Raw genomic sequence first — 21,608 nt, forward strand, 5'->3', positions numbered from 1 at the left:
TTGATTTTTTTAAAAATGTTCTTGATGCAGCAATTTACTACACTTTTTTAAAATGATACTTCCAATTTCATAAACCCTCTTAAAAACAAAAATGAACCAAAAAGAAAGAATATATATATATATATATATATATATATATATATCAGGTTAATTTGCACTCACCACCGTTTAGTTTCGTAATATCAATTCTTTTTTTAAAATAAATAAAAACTACAGAAAGAAGTTTCAATAATCTATTACTATTACTTAGAACAACTGTTAGTCCTTATTTCTTATTGCATCTTCTTGAGATGTCCACTTATGGTGCATACCTTAAAAATAATGCATATGTGAGCGCGACATTGGAGATAGCATCATCCTACTGGATCTACTTATTTATAAAGAACTTACCTATTTCCATTACTTACTAATGACTATGCACTCTGCTTGGTTTTCAGTTTAAATATATATATCTTATACCTAATTTTGCACGAAATGAAATTACATATTTCACAAATTCGCCTTTCAAACAATAAAATAAAATTAAGTGATCATTTTACATTAACAAATAACTAATTCAGACCATTAAACTTGCTAGTGAAATAAACAGTGACATTAAGAATAGTTTTTAAGGTTACCTGCAACTTAAAATGAGTTATTTCGTATTCTGACTACAGTATAAAAGTTGATTTAAAAAAAAAAAAAAAAAAAAAATTTTTGTACGATTTGCCACCACCTTTCATTTTAAATAAAATGTGGTCGAAAAGTAGTTATTAACAAGATCTGCCGGAGAGCTTGGAAAGGTATTCGAACACATTGTCTACAGCACAGATCTTATCCCCTTGCGGTTATCATCTTTTTGGACAGATCAACGATGCATTACGAGGTCGTTTCTACGGACAAAGAAGTACCGGAAGTACTGCATAAATGGTTGCATGAGAAACCCAAACTTTCTTCCTGAGGAAATATGAAGTACTGATGAACTATTATGAACTGCTGATCTAGTTCATGAAAAGAAAATTCGTCAGTGCTCAACTCTGTATAATTTTGTTAATGTGTTAATTCTGAAACACAAAAGTGCGGATAATCTTTTACTTGAGCTTGTAACTTCAGTTACAGCCGTTCGCAAAGTATCACCAATGTTGAACAAGAGATTGCGTGCTCCACTAGAAGTGTAATAGATCTTTGGTGCTTGGGAAAAATACAACTACTCACTTGAATGTCTGACTTTTTTTTTGGAGATGATCTCTGCGACTGTGCACGCTCCTTCTGGTAGTTCTACAGTTGCTGCAAACCTTTTTGGTAACTTTACTTGAAAATAAAAGCACAGCTGGGCTATAGCATTCCCAGCCTGTCATGATTTAAATCACAAAACTAACTCAACGATTTCAAGAAGGTCCGGAAAAATGGTCAAAAGTCAGGAACAATAATGAAAAGTCTCTATTACGTAACAAGACTAAGTAAGTGTTGTAGTAGTGATGCTTCTAACAAAATTTTCGCTGTTCTGATTTAGTTATTTACGCTGCACAGCATCACCAAGGCGATGGAACGCCTCCATAAAGCACATTAGGTAATGTTTTGACTTTGTGACACGTACTCGCAATACATCATTCTCAAGGGAAGTTTTAAAAGAAAAATATCAAAATTTGGACTAGAATTTAGAACCAGGACTAAATTTGGTTCATTTGGGTAACACCAACTTGTGCGTAAAGCTTGACACAAGTTCTTTGATTTGCTCTAATTTCGCATCAGATGAAAATCCAGTGATAGTTCGTTATATTTACTCGCTGGCTGACTGCCAGCTACTGACGCGCTCTAAGGGGAGAATAAGAGTACATATATGTCTCAATTTCTAACAAAGGAAAAATCTTATGCTTCAGTTACATGTGTGGACAAAAATATCGTCTACTTGTGAATATGTCACTTAATCCTACGTCTTACTAATAATTTATAAGAACAATACCGCAATAATAAATGCGAGCTCAGAAGTTACATGTTCATACGTAAAGATGTGAACTTAAACCGACATAGCAGCCCACTGGTGTAGTGAAACAATTCTTAAGTCTATAAATTGCATATACTATAAAGTCCTGGAAATATTTAAAAAAAACTATTACACAATTATTATCATACTAAAGTATCTAAAAGTCAGTGAATTGAAATCAACCACAATATTAATTACACGAATATATACGATGATAGATTATGTTGGAGATTATACATCACTTAATCATCCTCAAGGACGAAAACATAAAAAACATTGTCACAGGATCCAAGGTTTAATTTGAAAGTCAAACACATCTGCATCTTACCACAACAAATCTGCCATAATGTGCTTGCACTTGGTTTAAGCAAATGCTTTGCGTCTGAAAGAAAGAACATTGCTAACTTATTTAGAACAAAATTATTGTACAATATATCTTATACAGACGCGTGAACAAATTGCAGTCTAACGTGGGATTACTCTGTTCGCCGTCACGCTTTACATTAGAAAGTAACTAGTTTAGGAGGAAAAGACTTACATGTGAAATCCTAGGCGTTTACCTTTATCTTTCTTCCTGACATGTTCTATAATTTTAAATTTTCTCTTGATAATTTTCACCACTTACACTGTACACTGTCTGCAAGAGGTCGGTGATGATTACAATTTAAGAAAAAAATAAACTTACTTTCTATACTATATTAATATAAAAAGCAGAATTCCATGATTTAACTGCAAAAGCACTTACATAATACCCAGCAGTACACTTAACATTTCACTGTTTACAAACTTAAAGAGAACTATTAAATCGTGTTCGTATCGTCTTTGGACATGCTAATAAGCATACAAGGTCTTCGCGAACTCGCTACCGTGTTTGACAGGGCAGCACTATACAAGCAGGTTTTTTTTTTTTTTTTTTTTTTTCACATGTCTATTATTATAGTGCCTTACAGCAGTGTTTGTGTTGAGCCGTCAGGGTTTCATGATGAGTGGTGCATTGTTTGTGCTTGCGCGTGAGTTCTATCGTGAAAATGTTACAACTGGAACTGAAGCAACGAACAAACATGAAATTTTTGGTGAAGCCTGGAAAGAAGGGCAGTAAAATACGGGAAATGTTACAGCAGGTGTACGATGAGAATGCCATGAAGAAAACAGTACTGTTTAAATGAGTTAAACAATTCTCGGAGTGACTGATGATCGTGTGCTACCCTGTAAGGAATCCAATAGACTAGGACATTGTCAAAGTTCGTCAAATTGTGCGCTCAAATCGGCGACTGATTAGGCGATTTATAGCAGATGAGGTCAACATTGATAAAGAAACTTAGCTGAAAACCTTGCTATGCGCAGTTTGACAAAATAGTCCCAAAATATCTTACCGACAAACAGCAAACGAGGGTGGAAGTGTGCACAGAGTGTTGGAGAGAGTCTTCACATACGACCCTGACTCCCCACAACCGAAGTTGTTTCAGCAATCAAAATCAAATCAAAACAATGTTAATAACATTTTATTTATATATATATATATATATATATATATATATATATATATATATATATATATATATATATATATATATATATTTATTCGTGGGATCGCTACCATGAGTTTTACCACGGTCAACATTCAACCAAGAGTGCTGCAAAGATTGAGAAAGTGAGACGCAAACGACAACTTATCGTGAGAAACGCGTGGTTTCTTCATGACAACGCACCTACCCACACAGCTCTGTCCATATGGGAGTTTCACCAGAAAAAAAATAAGTGGTAGTCAGGCAGAAGACACATAACTACAGCGTTCCCCAATACGTACAGCATCATCAGCTGAATGCATCCTTCGTGTGTTACGCAATTCCCAAGAAGAAACTAGTTGGGTGAGAGATGTGCTTTCATAAGACAACGCGCCTTCCCACATGAAATGAATAAGCTAATATAGCAAGGTCATTGGACTTCCAGTTGCTGCCACATATGCCTATAGCCAAAAGGTCGCTCACAAGACTACCACCAATTCAGGCATTGAAGAAAACTATCCTGCGAACATCCATTTATATTCTTCGAAAAACTGCAACCAACTGTCCTGGTATAGGTAAAGGTGAAACATTCTACAGAGGAGTTTCCACAACTCTAAAATAACTACCCTTCTCATGCTCAAATTGAGTTCAGTTAAAAGGAAGCTACATTAAAGTTGAGAAATTTGCTAAGTTGTTATTCCTATTAAAGTAAAATGGCACGTCTTACTGTTAACAATGGACTACTACACACGATATATATATAAGGTTTTTCAGCTGATCTTATTTCGGGGTGCTGATTTCGAATTCGATAAGTGCCACTCCGTAAATCTTGGGGAAACTTTGCAAACGGCGGTAAAGGCGGGCAGTTCTCTTAACATGTATCAAATTACTGAATTCTCTCAACATAGTTTCATTTTTCTCGTTTCCTATTCACAGTAGAATACCAATTCATGCATGTTATAAATAACCATACTAGTAACCTATTAACGGAATTTGATGATTTTCTCAAATGTCAGGGTTGCCAACTATAATTAAAAATTTGCAAAAATAATTTTTATAAAGAATATTTTATTTTACAAAATTTTCACATAGAAAATGTTAAGAACAAGAGAAGTATCATATATATTCCAAATATACAGTGTTTAAACTCTCATATGAGCTATGAATAAAAGCTAGATAATCACTAAAAAGGAAATGGGAAAGTACAAGTTTTGATTTTTAAATATGGTTAGCACAAAAATAAAACATTCGGAACAATTCAAATATATATATTTCTTGTAAACTGTTTCAAGTTTGTGCCTTAATCAGTTGTGAATAGCCTTAAACGTGTTCGTTGTGTAGAAATTCTACTTTCTCTCTTGAACGTCATAATTACCAACTATTATGGATTTTTTTTATTATTATTTTGTGTCGAATTTTCAGTGATAAAAACGTAAAAGTAAACGAGATCTATGCAAAGTATATACAACATTTGAAGGGTAAGGGGAAAAAACAAGGAATGTCACAAAACTGCATTTTCGAGATAACGGCGTTTTAATATTGAAAACCGCGTACAAAGAATAGGATTATGAAATATTTTGCCACTTTTTACCTGAACATTTCTACATCTACGAATGCATGGTATAGATAGTCAAATAGTGCCAAGAGTCACCAACAGATAGGACAAAGCATCCGAAAAAGCACATACATGGACATTCCTTGTTTTTTCCCCGTACCCTTCATTTGTATTTACTCATAGAATTTCAGACAAGCAAGGGAGAAAAGATTTGGGAGGAAAATTTTATCTGAATTTTGCTTTCATAGATGTAGTAACAGTACAAAGTAATTTTTCACACATCAAAACAAACGAAAAGCTTTCAAATTACGAACATGCAAACTTCTGTGTTGTTTAGGCGACGTCGTAAACTAATTTATATCTGCGAAGAATCAGATAGTTTTCACCCTAACTTTTGTTATCTGAGAAGAAAGTAGCTTATTTTAATTATACACTCCTTTAGCTCTTTGTGACGGACGTGTTTACGAACTGTTTGTAAACGTGTGCGTTCAGTACAAGTAACAACAAAATTGATAAAAATGAAATTTTTCTTTTTTGTAGTCAAGAGAAGAACGTAAATAAATCGAAAAAGATAGAAAGTATTAGACATCGTGGGGATGACCTTAATGATCGTCTAAAGAATCTGGAATTCTATATATTGTAGTAGCCATCAGAAAACAATGTTAGACGTCACGAAATCAGTGAAGTTAGGCTCAGTGATAAACGAGAAGTGATAATAGACCGGTGTTATTTATGTTCGTGCAGTGGTCCTGCTCGTATCATTTCGTGATGTTGATGTAAATAATGTGCTTGACCACGAATTAGCTGCAGTTCCAACTGCTCTGTTTAATGAGAAGAGCGAAATGCGAGAAACCCCCAAAAATGTGCTTCAACACAAATTCGCCGTAATGAAATCAGCAAGATTGCTAATAAGCACTCATCAAACTGTCATTCTTGACAGTTGTGCAGTACTCTGGCACGTATCATGGCAAGCATATCCGCTACTGTATATGTAAAGACATTCACAGCAATGGTGAAAAGTGGGCTCAAACAAGCCCATATTCTGCATGTCGTATTCGATAGATACTGTGAAGAGCATCAAAGCAGCAACATATAGGAAGCGACAAGGAAATTCAAGACAAAAAAAAAACTTACATTATCAATTTCTTTACCCAAAAGAGGTTCGTATTGACGTCAATGAATACGAAAAAGCAACTTATTTCGTTGGTCATAGAATCGTTAATGGACATAAGCATACATGAATCTCATAGATTGGTTACCACAGGACCACAACCATTGCCGATTGAAGTGGGAGCTGGACTATAGGGTGAACCAGCAACACACGAAGAAGCTGACGTAAATATGGTACACACAGTTCTTAGGGAGGCTAAAAAATGCTACTGACCAATCTGTACGGGTGCAGCGAGATGATACAGATGTACTAGTGCTGCTTGCATATCATGTATATGTTCAAAAGCTAACCACAACCACACCAATCGTAATGGAAAAAATTGCTGGATCCAGAGAAGTAATTGACATAAATGAAGGTGTATGAACGCACAGTCCGTATATAGTGAATATTCTGGCAACCCATTCTCTAACTGGCGGTGACATACTTCATTTCTTGTTGGGATTGGTAAAGGTAAAATGCTGAACATTCTATCGAAGTTTCGAGGCACACCTGAAGGAGTTGGCAATCCCAAAGCTGAAGAAAGTGTAATAGCAAAGCAGTGTAATACATTTGTTGCTCAGTTATACAGTCCTGGACAAAACGTTACCAAAGATTTACGAGCTCGACTCTGGAAGAAAAAATGGCTAGCAAGACAATCACAAGTCTGCCATCCCTTTTTAAGCTTCCTCCAACTGTTGGTGCATTGCAGGAACATTATATGCGCGCTCATCTTCAGACAGTCGTAAGAAAATCAGCTGAAGAAACTAATCCTCCTGATCTAGATCCAAAAGACTTCATATGGAAATATTTGCCATATGCTGCAAAAGAAAATGTATCTCATATGTTGCTCGCAGATACACTAATAGCGCCTGAAGTAGTAAAGTTAATTTGCTGCTCGTGCACAGCCGGGTTCCCTTAAATGGTCATCGAAGTTCACGTTGTTATGTATCTGCCAAAGCAAGTATATGAATGGACCAAAAACAGAAGAGAGTGATGAAGAGGAGTCCACGCTTTCCTTGTGCGTTAATTCTGATAAAACTGTTGTACTGTGTTTCTATTTTCTCCAAACAACATACCATAATGCTCTCAACAACAGGTAAGTATGCAGATACTGTTGGAAAAACATAATTGGTTTGTTGTACTGCGTGAAAAAATTAGGCAGTATTACTCCGTTTTACGGAAGAAATATTCTCATATCGCTGTCGAAATTGTAGCCTTCATAAATAATGTTTCCCTACGATTATAGCATATTCGAAGTGACATGAAGAGTAAATAAAAATATTGCATATACTTTGCATAGATCTCGTTTACTTTTACGTTTTTATCACTAAAAATTCGACACAAAATAATAATAATAAAAAAATCCATGATAGTTGGCAACTATGACGTTCAAGAGATAAAGTAGAATTTCTACACAACAAAAACGTTTAAGGCTATATTTCCCTTTTAGTGATTGTCTGGATTTTATTCATAGCCCATATGAGAGTTTAAGGACTGTATATTTGGAATATATATGACACTTCTCTTGTTCTTAACATTTTCTATGTGAAAATTTTGTAAAATAAAATATTCTTTATAAAAATTATTTTTTGCAAATTTTTAATTATAGTTGGCAACCCTGACATTTATGAGAAAATTATCAAATTCTGTTAATAGGTTACTAGTATGGTTATTTATAACATAGGCATGAATTGGTATTCTACTGTGAATAGGAAACGAGAAAAATGAAACTATGCTGAGAGAATCCAGCATTTTGATACATGTTAACAGAACCGCCCCCCTTTACCCCCGTTTGCGAAGTTTCCCCAAGGTTTACGGAGTGGCACTCATCGAATTCGAAATCAGCACCCCGAAATCATATAAGATCAGCTGAAAAAACCTTATATATGAAAAAAAAAATCATGGTTCATCAGCTTCTTCCCCGGACTATGAGTTGAATAAGATTGGAGATAAGGATAAGGTCACTTGTTGGTATGAGTATATCCAAGTTCAGTTACACCATGTACTTGCGTAAGGACAGAGTGAACATGGAACCTCCACAGAGTGTCGTAAGGGCGTGTATGCTGTATGAGTTCAAACTGGGGTCAAACGCCGCTGCAACGGGGCGAAGATATGCCAGGCCTTGGTTATGCTGTCGTGACTACGCGGACAGTGCAGCGGTGGTTTAACAAGTTTAAGGACGGTGACGAAACATTCGAAGACGTACCACGTGCCGGAAGTCCAACACATGTACAAAATGAAGATCTTCAGGCAACAATTGAGGCAAAGAGTGGCGAGACATGTAAGGAACGGACTACAATTCAGTGTGAATGGAGAAGCCATTCGCCAGTACCTCCATCAACTTCAGAAGCACTACTAGTTAGGTCGATGGGTTCCACATGATTAGACTCAGGGCCAGAAGGCAACGTGAGCAAACATCTGTGTTTCTTTGCTGTCTCGTCTGAGGAAGGAGTCATTTCTGGACAGAGTATCGACATGTGATGAGAAGTGGGTCCTATACGATGCTCCACGGCGCCATCATCATTCGTTAGCATCCTATGAATCGGTTCCAAAACAGCCGAAACCAGCACTACGCGAGAAGAAGGTCCTCCTGTGTGTTTGGTGGACTGCTCGCGGCATCGTGCATCAGGAACTGCTACCAGCTGCTCAGAGCATCAATGCAACTGTGTACTATCAGCAGTTGAGCCGTTAAAAGAAAAAAATCAAAACTCTGGAACTAGCACTTTTGAATCGCGAAGAGGTCCTCCTGTTAGAGGACAACGCTAAGCCACACGTGGCTAGGATGACCCGGGACACCATTGGATGGGAAACACTATTACATCCACCATACTCCTCGGACTTTGCACCGTCCGATTATCACCTGTTCTATTCCTTGGACAGTCTCCTTAGAGAACGCTAGTTTAAATCCCTAATAGAGGTGCAAAATGCACTTGATATGTTCTTCGCTTCACGGCCCATCAAGTTCTACCGCGATGGAATCCATGGCCTTCCAGAACGTTGGCAGAAGAAGGTCGTCGATACTGATGGGGACTATTTTTGATCTTCCAGGTACGTCTTAGGTGACACATCGATGTTCGAACGTGATGGGTGAAAAAGCGATAGAACTTTCTTGGTTACCTTTATATATAAAAGCAATAAACATATTTTTACGAATATTTGGCGCCTAACAATCTCTGTAATTCTTATAACCTAAATAAAAAATTGTGGAAGAAGAGCCCTTTTTATACTTGGTTGTCCGCCATTTTCGGCAAGAGAATGCACTGCTCGAGTTTTTTTTCTTAACCTCAATCCACCTTTGCCGGAAATTTTATTAGTTGGTCTCAAACCACCATCCCTTGAAGGAACCGAATGTGGTTGTTTCTGCAATATTTTCTATTTCCACAGGTGTAGAAAATTGAAGGGGAATGTGGCGAGAACTAATACCTATACTTCAAATCTATATAGTGAAGTGCACATCTGATAACCTCTTTCGGAGAGTTTTCCAAAAGATAAATAGTCTTGAAATTTCCCTGGAGCACTGCAATTTTGGCATTCTGTTAGTGTTTCGTACCAGTTTATGCCTTGCTATAGGATACTTGAAACAAGATTTGCACCAGGGGAGAGATGGGAACTGAAGTGGAATAGTTATACAACCAACTAATCGGGTCAAGCCATTACAATTCCATGTTTTAACTTGCATACACTCGCAACGAAAGCAAATGTATTAAGTTACTCAATATCCCATGAATCCTCAAAAACTCATCACGGAAAAAAATATTTGGTAGTTGTAAACATATGTACTTCTTTTTGTCAATACTTTAATTTACATTTTGTACCCCGCGGAGAAAAGAAAAAGAAGTATCGCGTTCGACTGTTCAATATTGTTATTTCAAGCTTCTCATTACCCTCTCATAGGCAAGAACGAAAAGAACTTCTTGGAGTAAAAGTAAACGAAGAGATCAAAAAATACAAGTCCTGGTAGTTAAAATGCGCGACCGAAAATTTCCCATAGAAACTTTACTTTCTGAACAATACGGACAGTAGAACTTGGACATATGTTTTGCCACGTCGTTTTGCCGTAAACTTGAGTTACGATTATTGTTTTCGGGTCTGGAAACTTATCATAATCCTGATCTACGGAAAAACAGCGGCTACTACCTTCTCCACTAGCTGAATTCAATTTACTTATTTACTACCTTTCGGCTAGCTGGGTACTTCGCCCACAGACCCTGTGTCTGCTCGGTCTACCGCGTCATATCTCATATTTCACCCAATACTTCCATTTTTCGCACGACAAGAAAGTGTTCATGGCATTAGTCTATGCAAAAAAAAAAAAAAAAAATCTTATGCATTTCAAAATAATATGATAAAATTCGATGTCGGCCTTTTCCCCCCCTATTTCAAATGGTTTATCCGTTTCTCTGTAACGATGAGACGGGCAACCTCGAAATAATTTTCTTATATTGGGGAAAAAAATAAACTGTCCCCTTTTCTTTAAAAATGGAATTTCTGAAGACGCTGTGACGCAATATCTTGAAACATTGTAGCATATGCCTCCACTTGTTTTCAATAAGGAGTTCATATACCAAGTTTCATATACCTATCCTTAATATATGTCTAATCTTAAGGGACTTTTAGATATGGCCATCTTTTTATGAGGGTTGCAACCACCACTTTCTTTTGTCATCTAGCCATTTTTATTCCCTTCTACGGAAAACATCAAAAAACACTTAGACATGTCTTTAATTGATTTAAATTAAAAGAATAAATACCAATTTTCAAGTCTTTAACGTTAGGGACCTCCAATTATAACAATTGTAAGTCTTTAACATCTTTTCTTAAGTAGGAGAAATATCAAACGGTGAAATACGTGTCTAGTTACTTCAAATGAGAAATCTATATACCGAATTAATGTCTCTAATCTTCAGAGATTCCAAGATAGGATATTTTAAAATAATAATTGCCAGCCCTCTTTCCCGTCGAATTTCAAAATATCATTTCTCAGTGGTACTTTCGTTCTGCCAAACTTTCAAATATCTAACTTAAACAATTAAACCTGTCCTGGGCGTTGATCAGTCAGTCAGTCAATCAGAACTACTTTTATATAGAAAGAATTTAACGTCATTGTGAAGATACATTGTCACTACTCTATGACCTGATTGGGCACTCGATCTATGGTGAATTTCCTCAACAGGAAAACGTTATTTCATGTAAGTTATGCGGAGCGATTTAACAAACTGCGGGATTATTTATTCTGGCAGTCGCCATTGCTCATTATCACGGGTGAATACACCGAACTTTAAATCATATGTTCAAAAACAAACCCACCAAAACTTATTTCCTTGTGGTATTCATGCAACAGTTGTCAATTACATTTTAACTTGGAATTATTTTAGCATTCCTCTCTTGCAAATATTAGTAACACTTTCTAAAAATAATTAAAATAAAAGACTTTTTTTCTTCAATTTCTTAAACTAAATCATTTTATACTGCAATTATCACTGAAACATTCGTAACTGAACTATGAACGAAATAAGGAATTTCTAGAAAATTTCGTCCTAAGAAAATTGAACTTCAAAAATAAACTACTCCTCGTGGATTTTTCAAGTGGAGTAACTTACTCTATATGTAAGGGCTATTAATTTATCAAACATCAACAAAATCACAAGAGCCATATTTGACGAAATTGTTTAAGGAACAAGAGCAAATTACCCTCTGTGGATCTGTTCAAAGAGAAATGGATTATTCCATGTTGCAGAGTTTTTAATGAAACATTTACGAAATATGAAGAAAAAATCGCCTTACAGGTTTTTGAGAAAACTGCTCTTGTTAACGAAATATTCTATGAAATAAATAAAACTGTTAAAATAGTTTTCGAGAAAATCGCTTATATTACGTACGAGGAAGTATCAAAAAGTTCGTGTAATCACTTAGATGATAAACTACGAACCCCTTCGAACATGCATTTTACAGTGTTAAACCATGAGTCTTTATAAAAAAAACACTGAAGATGCTATGATTAATTAGCTCGAGGCACGGAGCGTCATTAAGTTCCTCCATCTTCAGGAAAAATCACCTAGATAGAACCACGAAGAGATGCAAGTCCATCCTATGAGATGGTATCCAAGTGGAAACGGAAATTCCTAATTGGGACACATGACCACCGTGGACGCCTCTAGATCTGGAAGACCATCTTTCACTGATCATGCTGGAGAAAGTTGAGATCATAATGGAAAACAGAAGGATAACAACTGAAAGTGTTATGTGTGAAGTACGTGAGAGTTATGGGTCGGCCTAAAGTATTATTCACAACCAGTGCCATCTTCAGAAAGTGTCAGCACGGTAGATGCCACGACTTCTCACATCGTTCCAGGAGAAATCGCGAGGACGCGATACGAGAAATGTTGCATCGTTGTAAGGTGGATGAAGAGGACTTTTTTCGGCAGACTAGTGACAATGGATAGAAGCTGAATGGATCATTATGAAACAAGAAAATGAACAATCAATGGAAACACCCCTAGACCTCACAATCTAAAAAGCCACGAGTGGAGAAGTCTGCCGCAAAGGTGATGCTTGCCGTTTTCTGGGACTGTGAAGGGGTCACCATGACATTACCTACCACAGGGGTAAACTATTACTACCTACTGTCCCTATCTCCTGACTAAGCTACGAGAGGAACTGAAGAAGAAACGTCGTGAATTGGTTACGAAAGGGGTGCTACTGTTGCCAAACAACGCACCAGCTCATTCCGCTCATGCATCCATGATGAAGGCAGTGGAATTAGGATATGACATTGTCCTCCCACCCCCATACTCACAGAACATGTGCGGATACGTTAAACGATACCTCCAGGCAAGTGTACATACATCGGGAGATACGAAGGATAGACGGCCATTTAAGTATCACTTTTTCGGCTTGTTGTTTTTAACGTTCACCATATTTTTTTCTATCGTCGCTGGAAAGTAAACCTCATTAGTTCCTTTCACGATTGCAAAAAGAAAGAAACGGTTTTAAAATAATAGTAGAAAGCCAATCCTAGTTTTAAAAAGTTATTGGCATCACGAATATATTTGATGTTTAATCCCTTTTCATCATCTTGCTATGCAAGTATCTTGCCACAAATATGAAAATTTATAGACAACTGCGGAATACAGTGGATTAGTAAATAAACATTTATATCCTGATAAAGTTTTTCTCTATGTTACATGGGACTACAACCCAAAGAACATAAGAGAAAAATTTTACAGGGTATAAAAGACTGTTCATTAATCCACTGGACTTCGCACGTCTACGAAGACTCATGTTCGTGCAAAGACGCGTGGAAAAACATTCGTGTTGCCAAATACAACGCTACAATATAAAGTATTTCTAAACATCTAGATACAAAATACAATATTGGTAAGCTGAAAGTATTTTAAAAAAAAAAATCCTTCACAAACAGTTATACGAATTTTCGTGATGATTCTAAGGAATCAAAATTAGATCCGATGTAAGCAACATGGACAAAGTAGAAATATCATTGACGTTCATAGTTGTTACCAGCCCCAAAAGAAGGATAATGACAACATTTATACACTACGAAAACCCATATAGGAAGTTTGAAAATGTTTGTCAGCAGTCAACAAAAAATCGGTAAATTATTTTTTGAAGGAATATGTAACAAGAGACGGAAGAGCAAAGTGAATAAATTTTTAGCTTGCTTTTCAAGTGGATAAAACTAATAATGATTTCCATATATTAATTCTTACTTAGATTTCAATGACGACCTTTACATATCTACTGGAATTTTTGTAACAGGAATTTAAATATTACAGAAAAGAACAATCTCACTTACTACACTTCAACAGTACTTTCATCACATTAAATTTCACTCTGATCATTACATGTGATTTCAACTTTGCTACTCTTAATTTTCTCTGCTTCAAGAAATAAGTGAAAAACATTAAGGAGCTTCTAGATCTGACTTTTCTTTCCACCATTAAAAATAAATATGTAGAAAAGAACTACAAACTTCCGGATTACCTTCATTAGTACTTACCTTATTTGCTAGAAGCCTATGTAATGCCAACGCACACGTTTATTCTCCTCACAAGAATACGAACTGATTACGGTAGAACGCTATCAGTAGATCTGCAAAAGGATGATGCTACCTCTCTTTTGCTCACACACAAAACAATTAACTAATCTTACTGGCCACAAATTGAAATAGCATGAACACTAATATGAATATTTAATAAGCTGTATCTTATGGGATGCTTAAAAGGATTCTATGCGGAAATAGCTTTGAAAAATGTTCGTTATTAGTGCTCCTGGTATTAGCATTTACAAAAAACAAAATAGAAGGTCCTCGTCCATCCAAGATTACGAGAAACAGTACTACAAATCGAATGTTAACTCGCAACATAGTTAATTTCCGGGAGGTTAGTTGACTTATGGGTTATATTCAAAGTATATAAAAAAGTAACAAGAACGTGAAAAGAATTTCTATTCTGCAATTAATTGTACTTTTGCTTTTTCTGGGATTTGGCGGAACTCACAAAAACGAATTTGGAGGACATACTGGACCTATACTAATATTTAGAAATTTCACTCAAGCGCCAAAATTTTGTACTTTTCAGCACCAATGCTATAATACAAGACTTGAATCTACAGCTTCATATAGAATCCGAACCACACAAGGTTGGACAGCAGAGAAACCCGACACCAAACTACCATTCAAAACAGATTTCTCGAGTCAAACTCAAATAATCTGGAAGTTGGAAGTGCACTGCATTTATTTATGACTAACCATAGCCTACTTCATCAATGAACTAAAACTTCACGCTCTTTAGTTTGTAGTGAGTCAACAAAAAACTATTCCAAATACAAGATGAGGGAAAAATCCAGCACAAACCTTGTATTTTTGAAACTAATTGAGGGAAAATGACGAAACTCTGAATGTGGGTAACTGAGGTGGGGGTGTACAGTCAGCAGCAAAAAACCTGCAACATAAGCATTTAAGTTTATTGTGAAACGACTTCTGCTCCAAAATAAGTTGTGCAGGGGGAGGACGTCGATGTTTCTCCTCGCGTGATTCGTGCCACTTAGACGTTATGTTGATTCCCTAAGCTGTTGGTAGTTTCACAATAAACGTACATGCTCATGTTGCAGGCTTTTTGCTGCGGACTGTACCAGATGGTGCAATTTGGCATTATGGTGGCCATCTTGAATTTAGATCCAATATTTCAAATAGGAAGCGAGGCACGCGACACATGATTTGAGGTTAGAATTTAACAAGAAATACGAATCTTAAGTTATTTTTCACCTAATTTTAATCAGTAATGAAATTTTGTATGTTGCACACTGCATCATGTAAAGAGTTTTGATTTGTCTTTTCAGGTGATGAAACATGACTTTAACCCGCCAAGAAAGGACTGAAATTGTTCTCATCAGTGGGGGACGCAGCGCCATCACTGATGACTTCAATGCCCGGTATCCAGAGACGGACAATATTGCACATACCACAGTGTTGCGTATTTTGCAGAAATTTCAAGTTTCTGGGTCTCTACACGACAAACAACGCAGTCGACACCCGAGGACTGCAACGGAAGAGGCAAGAACAACAACAATTGTACAATCCGCGGCAAAAAACCTGCAACATGAGCATATAAGTTTATTGTGAAATGACGAAGTCTTTTGCTCCAAAATAAGTGTGCACGGGAGGAGGCCGAGGTTTATCCTGGCATGATTCGTTCCACTTAGACGTTATGTTCATTCCCTGTGCTGTTAGGCGTAGTTTCACAATAAACTTACATCCTCATGTTGCAGGTTTTTTTGCCGCGGATTGTACCATCCTTAGTGAAAAGTCCGAAACCCAGTACCAGACGTTCAGCTGCAGCGAGATTGATACTCCGTGTGTTGCACACAAACAAGCGGCATCCAAACTCCAACTGTAGCAATCCCTAACGGAGGTTGATCCAGATAGAAGAATGCAATTTGCAGAATGAGCTGTGACGAAGTGATGCAAGGATCCCACGTTTCCTCTTAGTGTGGTGTTTAGTGATTAGACTGTTCCATATAAACGGTGAGGTAAATAAACAGAATCGCTGTTATTGGTCAGACACAAACCCAGCATGGACAGATGCCTCAAGGGTAATTGATGTGGAAAAGATGATGGCATGGTGTGACTATATAACACCCGTAACATCGGACAGTTCTTCATTCATGAGAATCTAAATGGGGATGGCAGGGGCTCATAGTGGTCTGATCTCTTGTAAATAGTTGAAAAGTGACAAAAAGCACAAGGAAAAGTGACCAAAATCTTATGCCCCTTTTCCCCCTTTGTCAATTTCTCCATCACCTCTCTCTCTGTTTGTTGTTTTATCTTTTCTTCTTTACTTCTTTGAGCTTCCTCCTTTCTTAGGTTTTCTAAGTGTGCTTTGAAGTTACGGTAAGCAGACTTAGCAGATGTAAGAAGCTTCTAAGTAAGTGGAACCAGTTCTGGCCTATTTCCGAATTTCTTCTTCCCAGACATTATATTTCACTTAGCATTGAGTGTTCTCAAAGCCATGAAATATTCAAATTCATCACCTACTTTTAAGAAAAACATACAAGAAGCATAACACAAGACGAACATGATGAACCACACAAATACACACACACACAACGTCGAACGGAGCGTTAACTATTACGAGAGAATACTAAAAGACTATTATGATAGAAGAAAGAATAGACACAGAAGGGTCCTCAATCCCACCTTGAGAGCTTAAGTATCCACCAACCATCCATTGTAATTTAGATAGAATAAAAGCTGAAGTGAGAATAAAGCTGACTGTTTCACACGTGACAGCAAGTACTGAAGCTTTCAGAAGAATAATGAGTAACAAGTTTCTGCCTTTTTCCACTTATTTTTATATTTTTCTTAGAAAACTGCCAATGCAAAACATAAATCACACGAAAAAGTCACTTTACCTCCCAAAAAAGTAACTTTTAGTGACAAATTTGAAAAAAAAAAAAAAGTAACTTTTAGTTTTAAAAAAAAAAGTGACTCGCTATGAGCCCTGGGATCGATATCTTGAAATGTTGCAGGAACAGGTGTTCCCATCACTGCTGAACCCAAGTGGCTTCTTTGCCTTTTTCCAACAAGATAGTGATTCTCCTCACTATGCATTATGCCAGGGAGTAGTTGGATGCACCGTTCCCAGGCCAATTGAGTGGTCACCCCGTTCGCGCCACCTGGCACCCTTTAACTTTTATCTATGGTGCCATCTCAAGGCACTTGTTTATCAAGAAAGAAAAAAAAAATGATCTCCGACACCTCGAACAACGAATCAGGCACACTTGTGGCTCTATGACGCCGGAAGTATTATTTCCAGCCGCGTCTATCAGGATTGGAAAAAACGTCTTGCATTATGTACAGCACACAAAGAGGAATACAGAGTATATCTTGTAGGATCCCAATGCAATGTTTTCTTCACAAAATTTCATTACTGATTAAAGTTAGGTGAAAAATAAACTTCAGATTCGTATTTCTGGTGAAATTCTAGCCTAAAATCAGGTACCGCACGCTCCCTTCCCATTCGAAATATTGGATCTGGATTATTCTGATTTCAAGATGAACGCCATGATGCCAAATGGCACCATCTGGTACGCCCCCAACCCAATATAACCTACATTCAACACTGCATCATCATTCTTCACGCAGTTTCAAAAATAAAAGGGTGGTGATGGACGTTTGCCTCACCCTGTACTATTAAGCTTCTAAATTCTATGTATTCTATTTTATTTAATCCTGTCCTACATCTACACAATCTATCTTTTGGTGTTTTGCAAAAGACAAATATTAAAAAGTACTTAAATTGCCTGATTTCAACTGTACTGGATCCAAGATGGTAACTTTAATTTTTCTTAGTTTTCAGTGCCCGAGACTACCATTTCCTTCGGAGCATTTTAGAGAAGAAGGTTCTTCTAAGTAAGTTTTAGTTAACATATAAACTTGTAAAAATCTCAAACCCACTCGCCTCATTTGACGAGAAAGCTTCGCGCGAATAATGTTTGGTCCTCTACTCAAATGACAATTTCGTGGCCTTGTGTCTAGCATGCGTGCCTTTGATGCACGTGGTCCCGGGTTCGATTCCCAATGGAAGAACATTAAATGCACTACCGAGTTCGAATTCCATCTTAAACTGTAGTATCATCGATGCTCAAGGGAAGCTAACCTTCAAAAAAATAAACATACACGCAGGTGTACTATGCTTTAATAAAGGACAGACTATAACTGGAAGTAGAAACAATGGTGTTCACCTAAATATTCTGAGATGTATCACACCCCAAATCATACGACGTCCATATATTCAGCGAACCTGACTAGCAGTAATGGCATTCAAACATGTTACAAATGGATTAATGAGTTTAATAAAGATGTTAACCACTCAAATGTGGAAATTTTTGGGGACAAGTCGCTTTTTAAGTAAGATTTGATCGTACTAAAACGCAATAACATACTGAGCAAGACTATGTGATAGTATGTATATAAAAAAAATAATCACCTAACAGTTTCAACACAATAACTGGGTCTTCATCAGACTTCCACTCCAGAAACTGTTACGTGATTGTGTTTTTTTAAACATATTATCTCATAGCCTTGCTGAGTGTGTTGCTGAGTTTTAGTACAATATGAAAACAAGGTCTGATAGAATAGTTATAAGATTTTATCGTAAAATGATTTTAGCAAATTTGTTTGCAAATAGAAATAAAAACAGAAATATCAGTATTTCTTTTTATTGTATGCATTGCAACACTATTATTACGCTCCGTAAAGCAATTGAGAAGAAAAATATCTCGGAATATATTTACGGAATCCACACTCAGAACCAGTAGAATTAAATTCAAAGTGTATATATAAACGCCATCCGCACTACAACTCTATACTGAGGAGGGTGTATATATACCATCAATATTTAAAGGGTTAATAGATTTTTACAGTTGGTTCTTTAAATTTTTAAACAAAACGTATCCATAAGAACCTTCTCTACAAATGGCTAAAAGCTCCGAAGAATTTAACAGATCTCATCATCTCTACAACTGACCACTTGGAACCAGAACGTTTGAAATAAAGTACGTATTTTAACGACTTTCTTAATTCTTCTTAGTATATAGCACTATCTTATCCAAAAGCGAACATCTCAGTTAATTTGACGTTTTAATTCACAGTAAAATAATTATTTAACAATAGAAGAGGATATTTTCTCAGAACTGGCTGTTTCAAAATTCGTTCAGTATATATCAGTGTGTAACTAAAAACTATTTTGGAAGCTACCATGAAACATATAGGTAATAGTAGTTGCTACGTAAAATATAACCAAAAAAAAAAAAGTGTTGATAAAATTTTAATTTCTTAACATTAAGTAAACCACTATTCACGTAACTAACAATGAATTAACTTCTACAAATAGACTCACATGAAACCACAATAACGTTCGTAAATTAACCAACATTAACCCATTTTATTATATTGCACTAATAAGAAATTATTAAAACATATTCAGGAATTTAAGTATCAAGTCTTCGTCTCTTTCATTGCAATAAAACTTTGTATAATCAAAGTTTGGGATTGATTAAGGCATTTGATTATTTAATCATATGGCAAAAGAACACCGTCCTCTTAAGCACCCAACTACAGCTACTGTTAGTAATAAAATGAAAAATTTTTTTGAACGTATTCAGTAAAAGAATTTACTATATATTTCTAAAAAATTAATTCAACGATCACGAACAATTTTCTTTCCCTCAGCTGGTTAAAATTCATGAACGTATGAATTTCTATTGACAAGTTTACTTTATCTGAAATTTGTTATTATCAACACTGAATTTGAGATTACATACTTTTAGTGATATTTCATATCACACAGAAACATATTCAAATATTTAAAGGGCTTAAAAATATAGTAAAGTGATAAATGAATTACTATCGAGAATACCTGTTACTTCTCAGCATAGACCATTTACTACTAACTATACTTAGCTTTATATATAAAGTACACAAGAAAATATATTTTATAGACCATCATATAAATGCTATACTAATTAAAAAAAATCATTCTATCAGACAAGTTTCCAGCGATCTGTACTTTGCAGCTGTCCCTCACAATACAGCGTAAACAAAGAAGTCACATTAGAAAACAATGTCCAACGGAATGATCCTATAAAATTGTTCTATATTTTTTTTAATGACGTCATCTTGGATGGCTGTGATAACCTTGGCTTCGCCGACCCACCACAGCAGATGGGCACCATGGCTTCTGAGGGAAATTGTGAAGAATTGACTCACCGATGGAAATCTGTGAAAAGTAAGTAAAAGCTCTCTGAGCAACACCTACCTTACTAATTCCCAAAGCTATTCGATGTGGTGATAATGCATTTTAAAGAATCTTGTCTGATATATAAAAAGGCACAAAGCAAAGCATGCACCATTCTATATACATACATATGAATTCAGTAGATCGTTAAAATGCACTTAAGTTCCTACATTGAATCATTAACATAAGCTATATAATTTTCTTTATAGATAAAATTAGATTTGCTATTAACAGTAAATATCATTACACTACACACTTCTAAGAAATAAGTTTAACATAATCACCTAAGTGATAAGCACACCTTCAAAGAAGTATATCTGTGTAACTGCAAATCTAACTTTTACCATCTGCTTCTAAAAGAAAAATTTTAACTGTTAATTATTAATTACAAAAGTTACATAAAAACTGTTTCTGTTTCTTTCTCTTCTTTCCAAGTAGTTTACTACATATCACACTGACAGTAATCAGTATTTAAAAAATTTATGGGTTGCAGTAGAAAATGTACATTTTACAACGTCGCAATATTCAGCACTAAAACGCTACGAAAAACACCAAACTTTTAAGAGGAAAAAGCATTTCAAATAATTCAAGAATGCTAATGAAAACTGAATACCACTATATGGATCGAATTAGTCAAGGATATATTGTACTTAAAATTCAGAAAATTGTAATTATAGAACATTAAAAGAAATGTACTTACTTTCCACTCTTCACTTGTTTTATATGATGAAATACATTTATCACATCCCTAATTCTCCTAGGTGCTTCCTCTATTTTTGAAGCTAAACATACACAACCCATCGCTGTAGTTTCCATAGGATGTCTAACAAACGATTTTGAATAATAAAAGCGCTGAAAAAGCACCTGACCTGTCGCCATTGCCACCTGTAAAGATAAAATTTAAGCTCTAAGTTCAAATGTTTCTTACAAGTTGTAAACAATGAAGTACAGAGAAACTGAACTTCTGGATTTTTCTTGCATGCAAAATATATATAAACATCATTTGGGTTACGTAAGTGACAAAATCCTTTAAAAAGGTCGCGTGTGATAGGCTTTCATATCGTACTCATTTGAAGTTCTTTAGCCTTTAATGCATTAAAAAATCAACTTGTCCTTTTAA

At 35.9% G+C, this 21,608-nt stretch overlaps 1 protein-coding gene and 1 long non-coding RNA gene across 3 annotated transcripts in view; both read right to left on the minus strand.

Moving 5' to 3' along the window:
- The window catches only part of LOC145671086 (cyclin-L1), a 100,501-nt gene that overhangs the window by 37,829 nt on the left and 41,064 nt on the right, over positions 1 to 21,608 (minus strand). For both annotated transcript variants that reach the window (XM_081739832.1, XM_081739833.1), the window contains one exon: positions 21,189 to 21,373. In XM_081739832.1, coding sequence (XP_081595958.1) covers positions 21,189 to 21,373 — 185 coding nt within the window. The remainder of the gene's footprint in view (positions 1 to 21,188; positions 21,374 to 21,608) is intronic.
- Positions 694 to 20,382, minus strand: LOC145671087 (uncharacterized). Its single transcript, XR_014128442.1, has 2 exons — positions 14,191 to 20,382; positions 694 to 2,345 (listed from the first exon to the last, which is right to left on the minus strand). It is a non-coding gene; the product is annotated as an uncharacterized LOC145671087 (long non-coding RNA).

This window comes from Thermobia domestica, chromosome 15 (genome assembly GCF_964235325.1).
Source record: "Thermobia domestica chromosome 15, izTheDome1.hap1.1, whole genome shotgun sequence".
Taxonomy (NCBI): Eukaryota; Metazoa; Arthropoda; class Insecta; order Zygentoma; family Lepismatidae; genus Thermobia; species Thermobia domestica.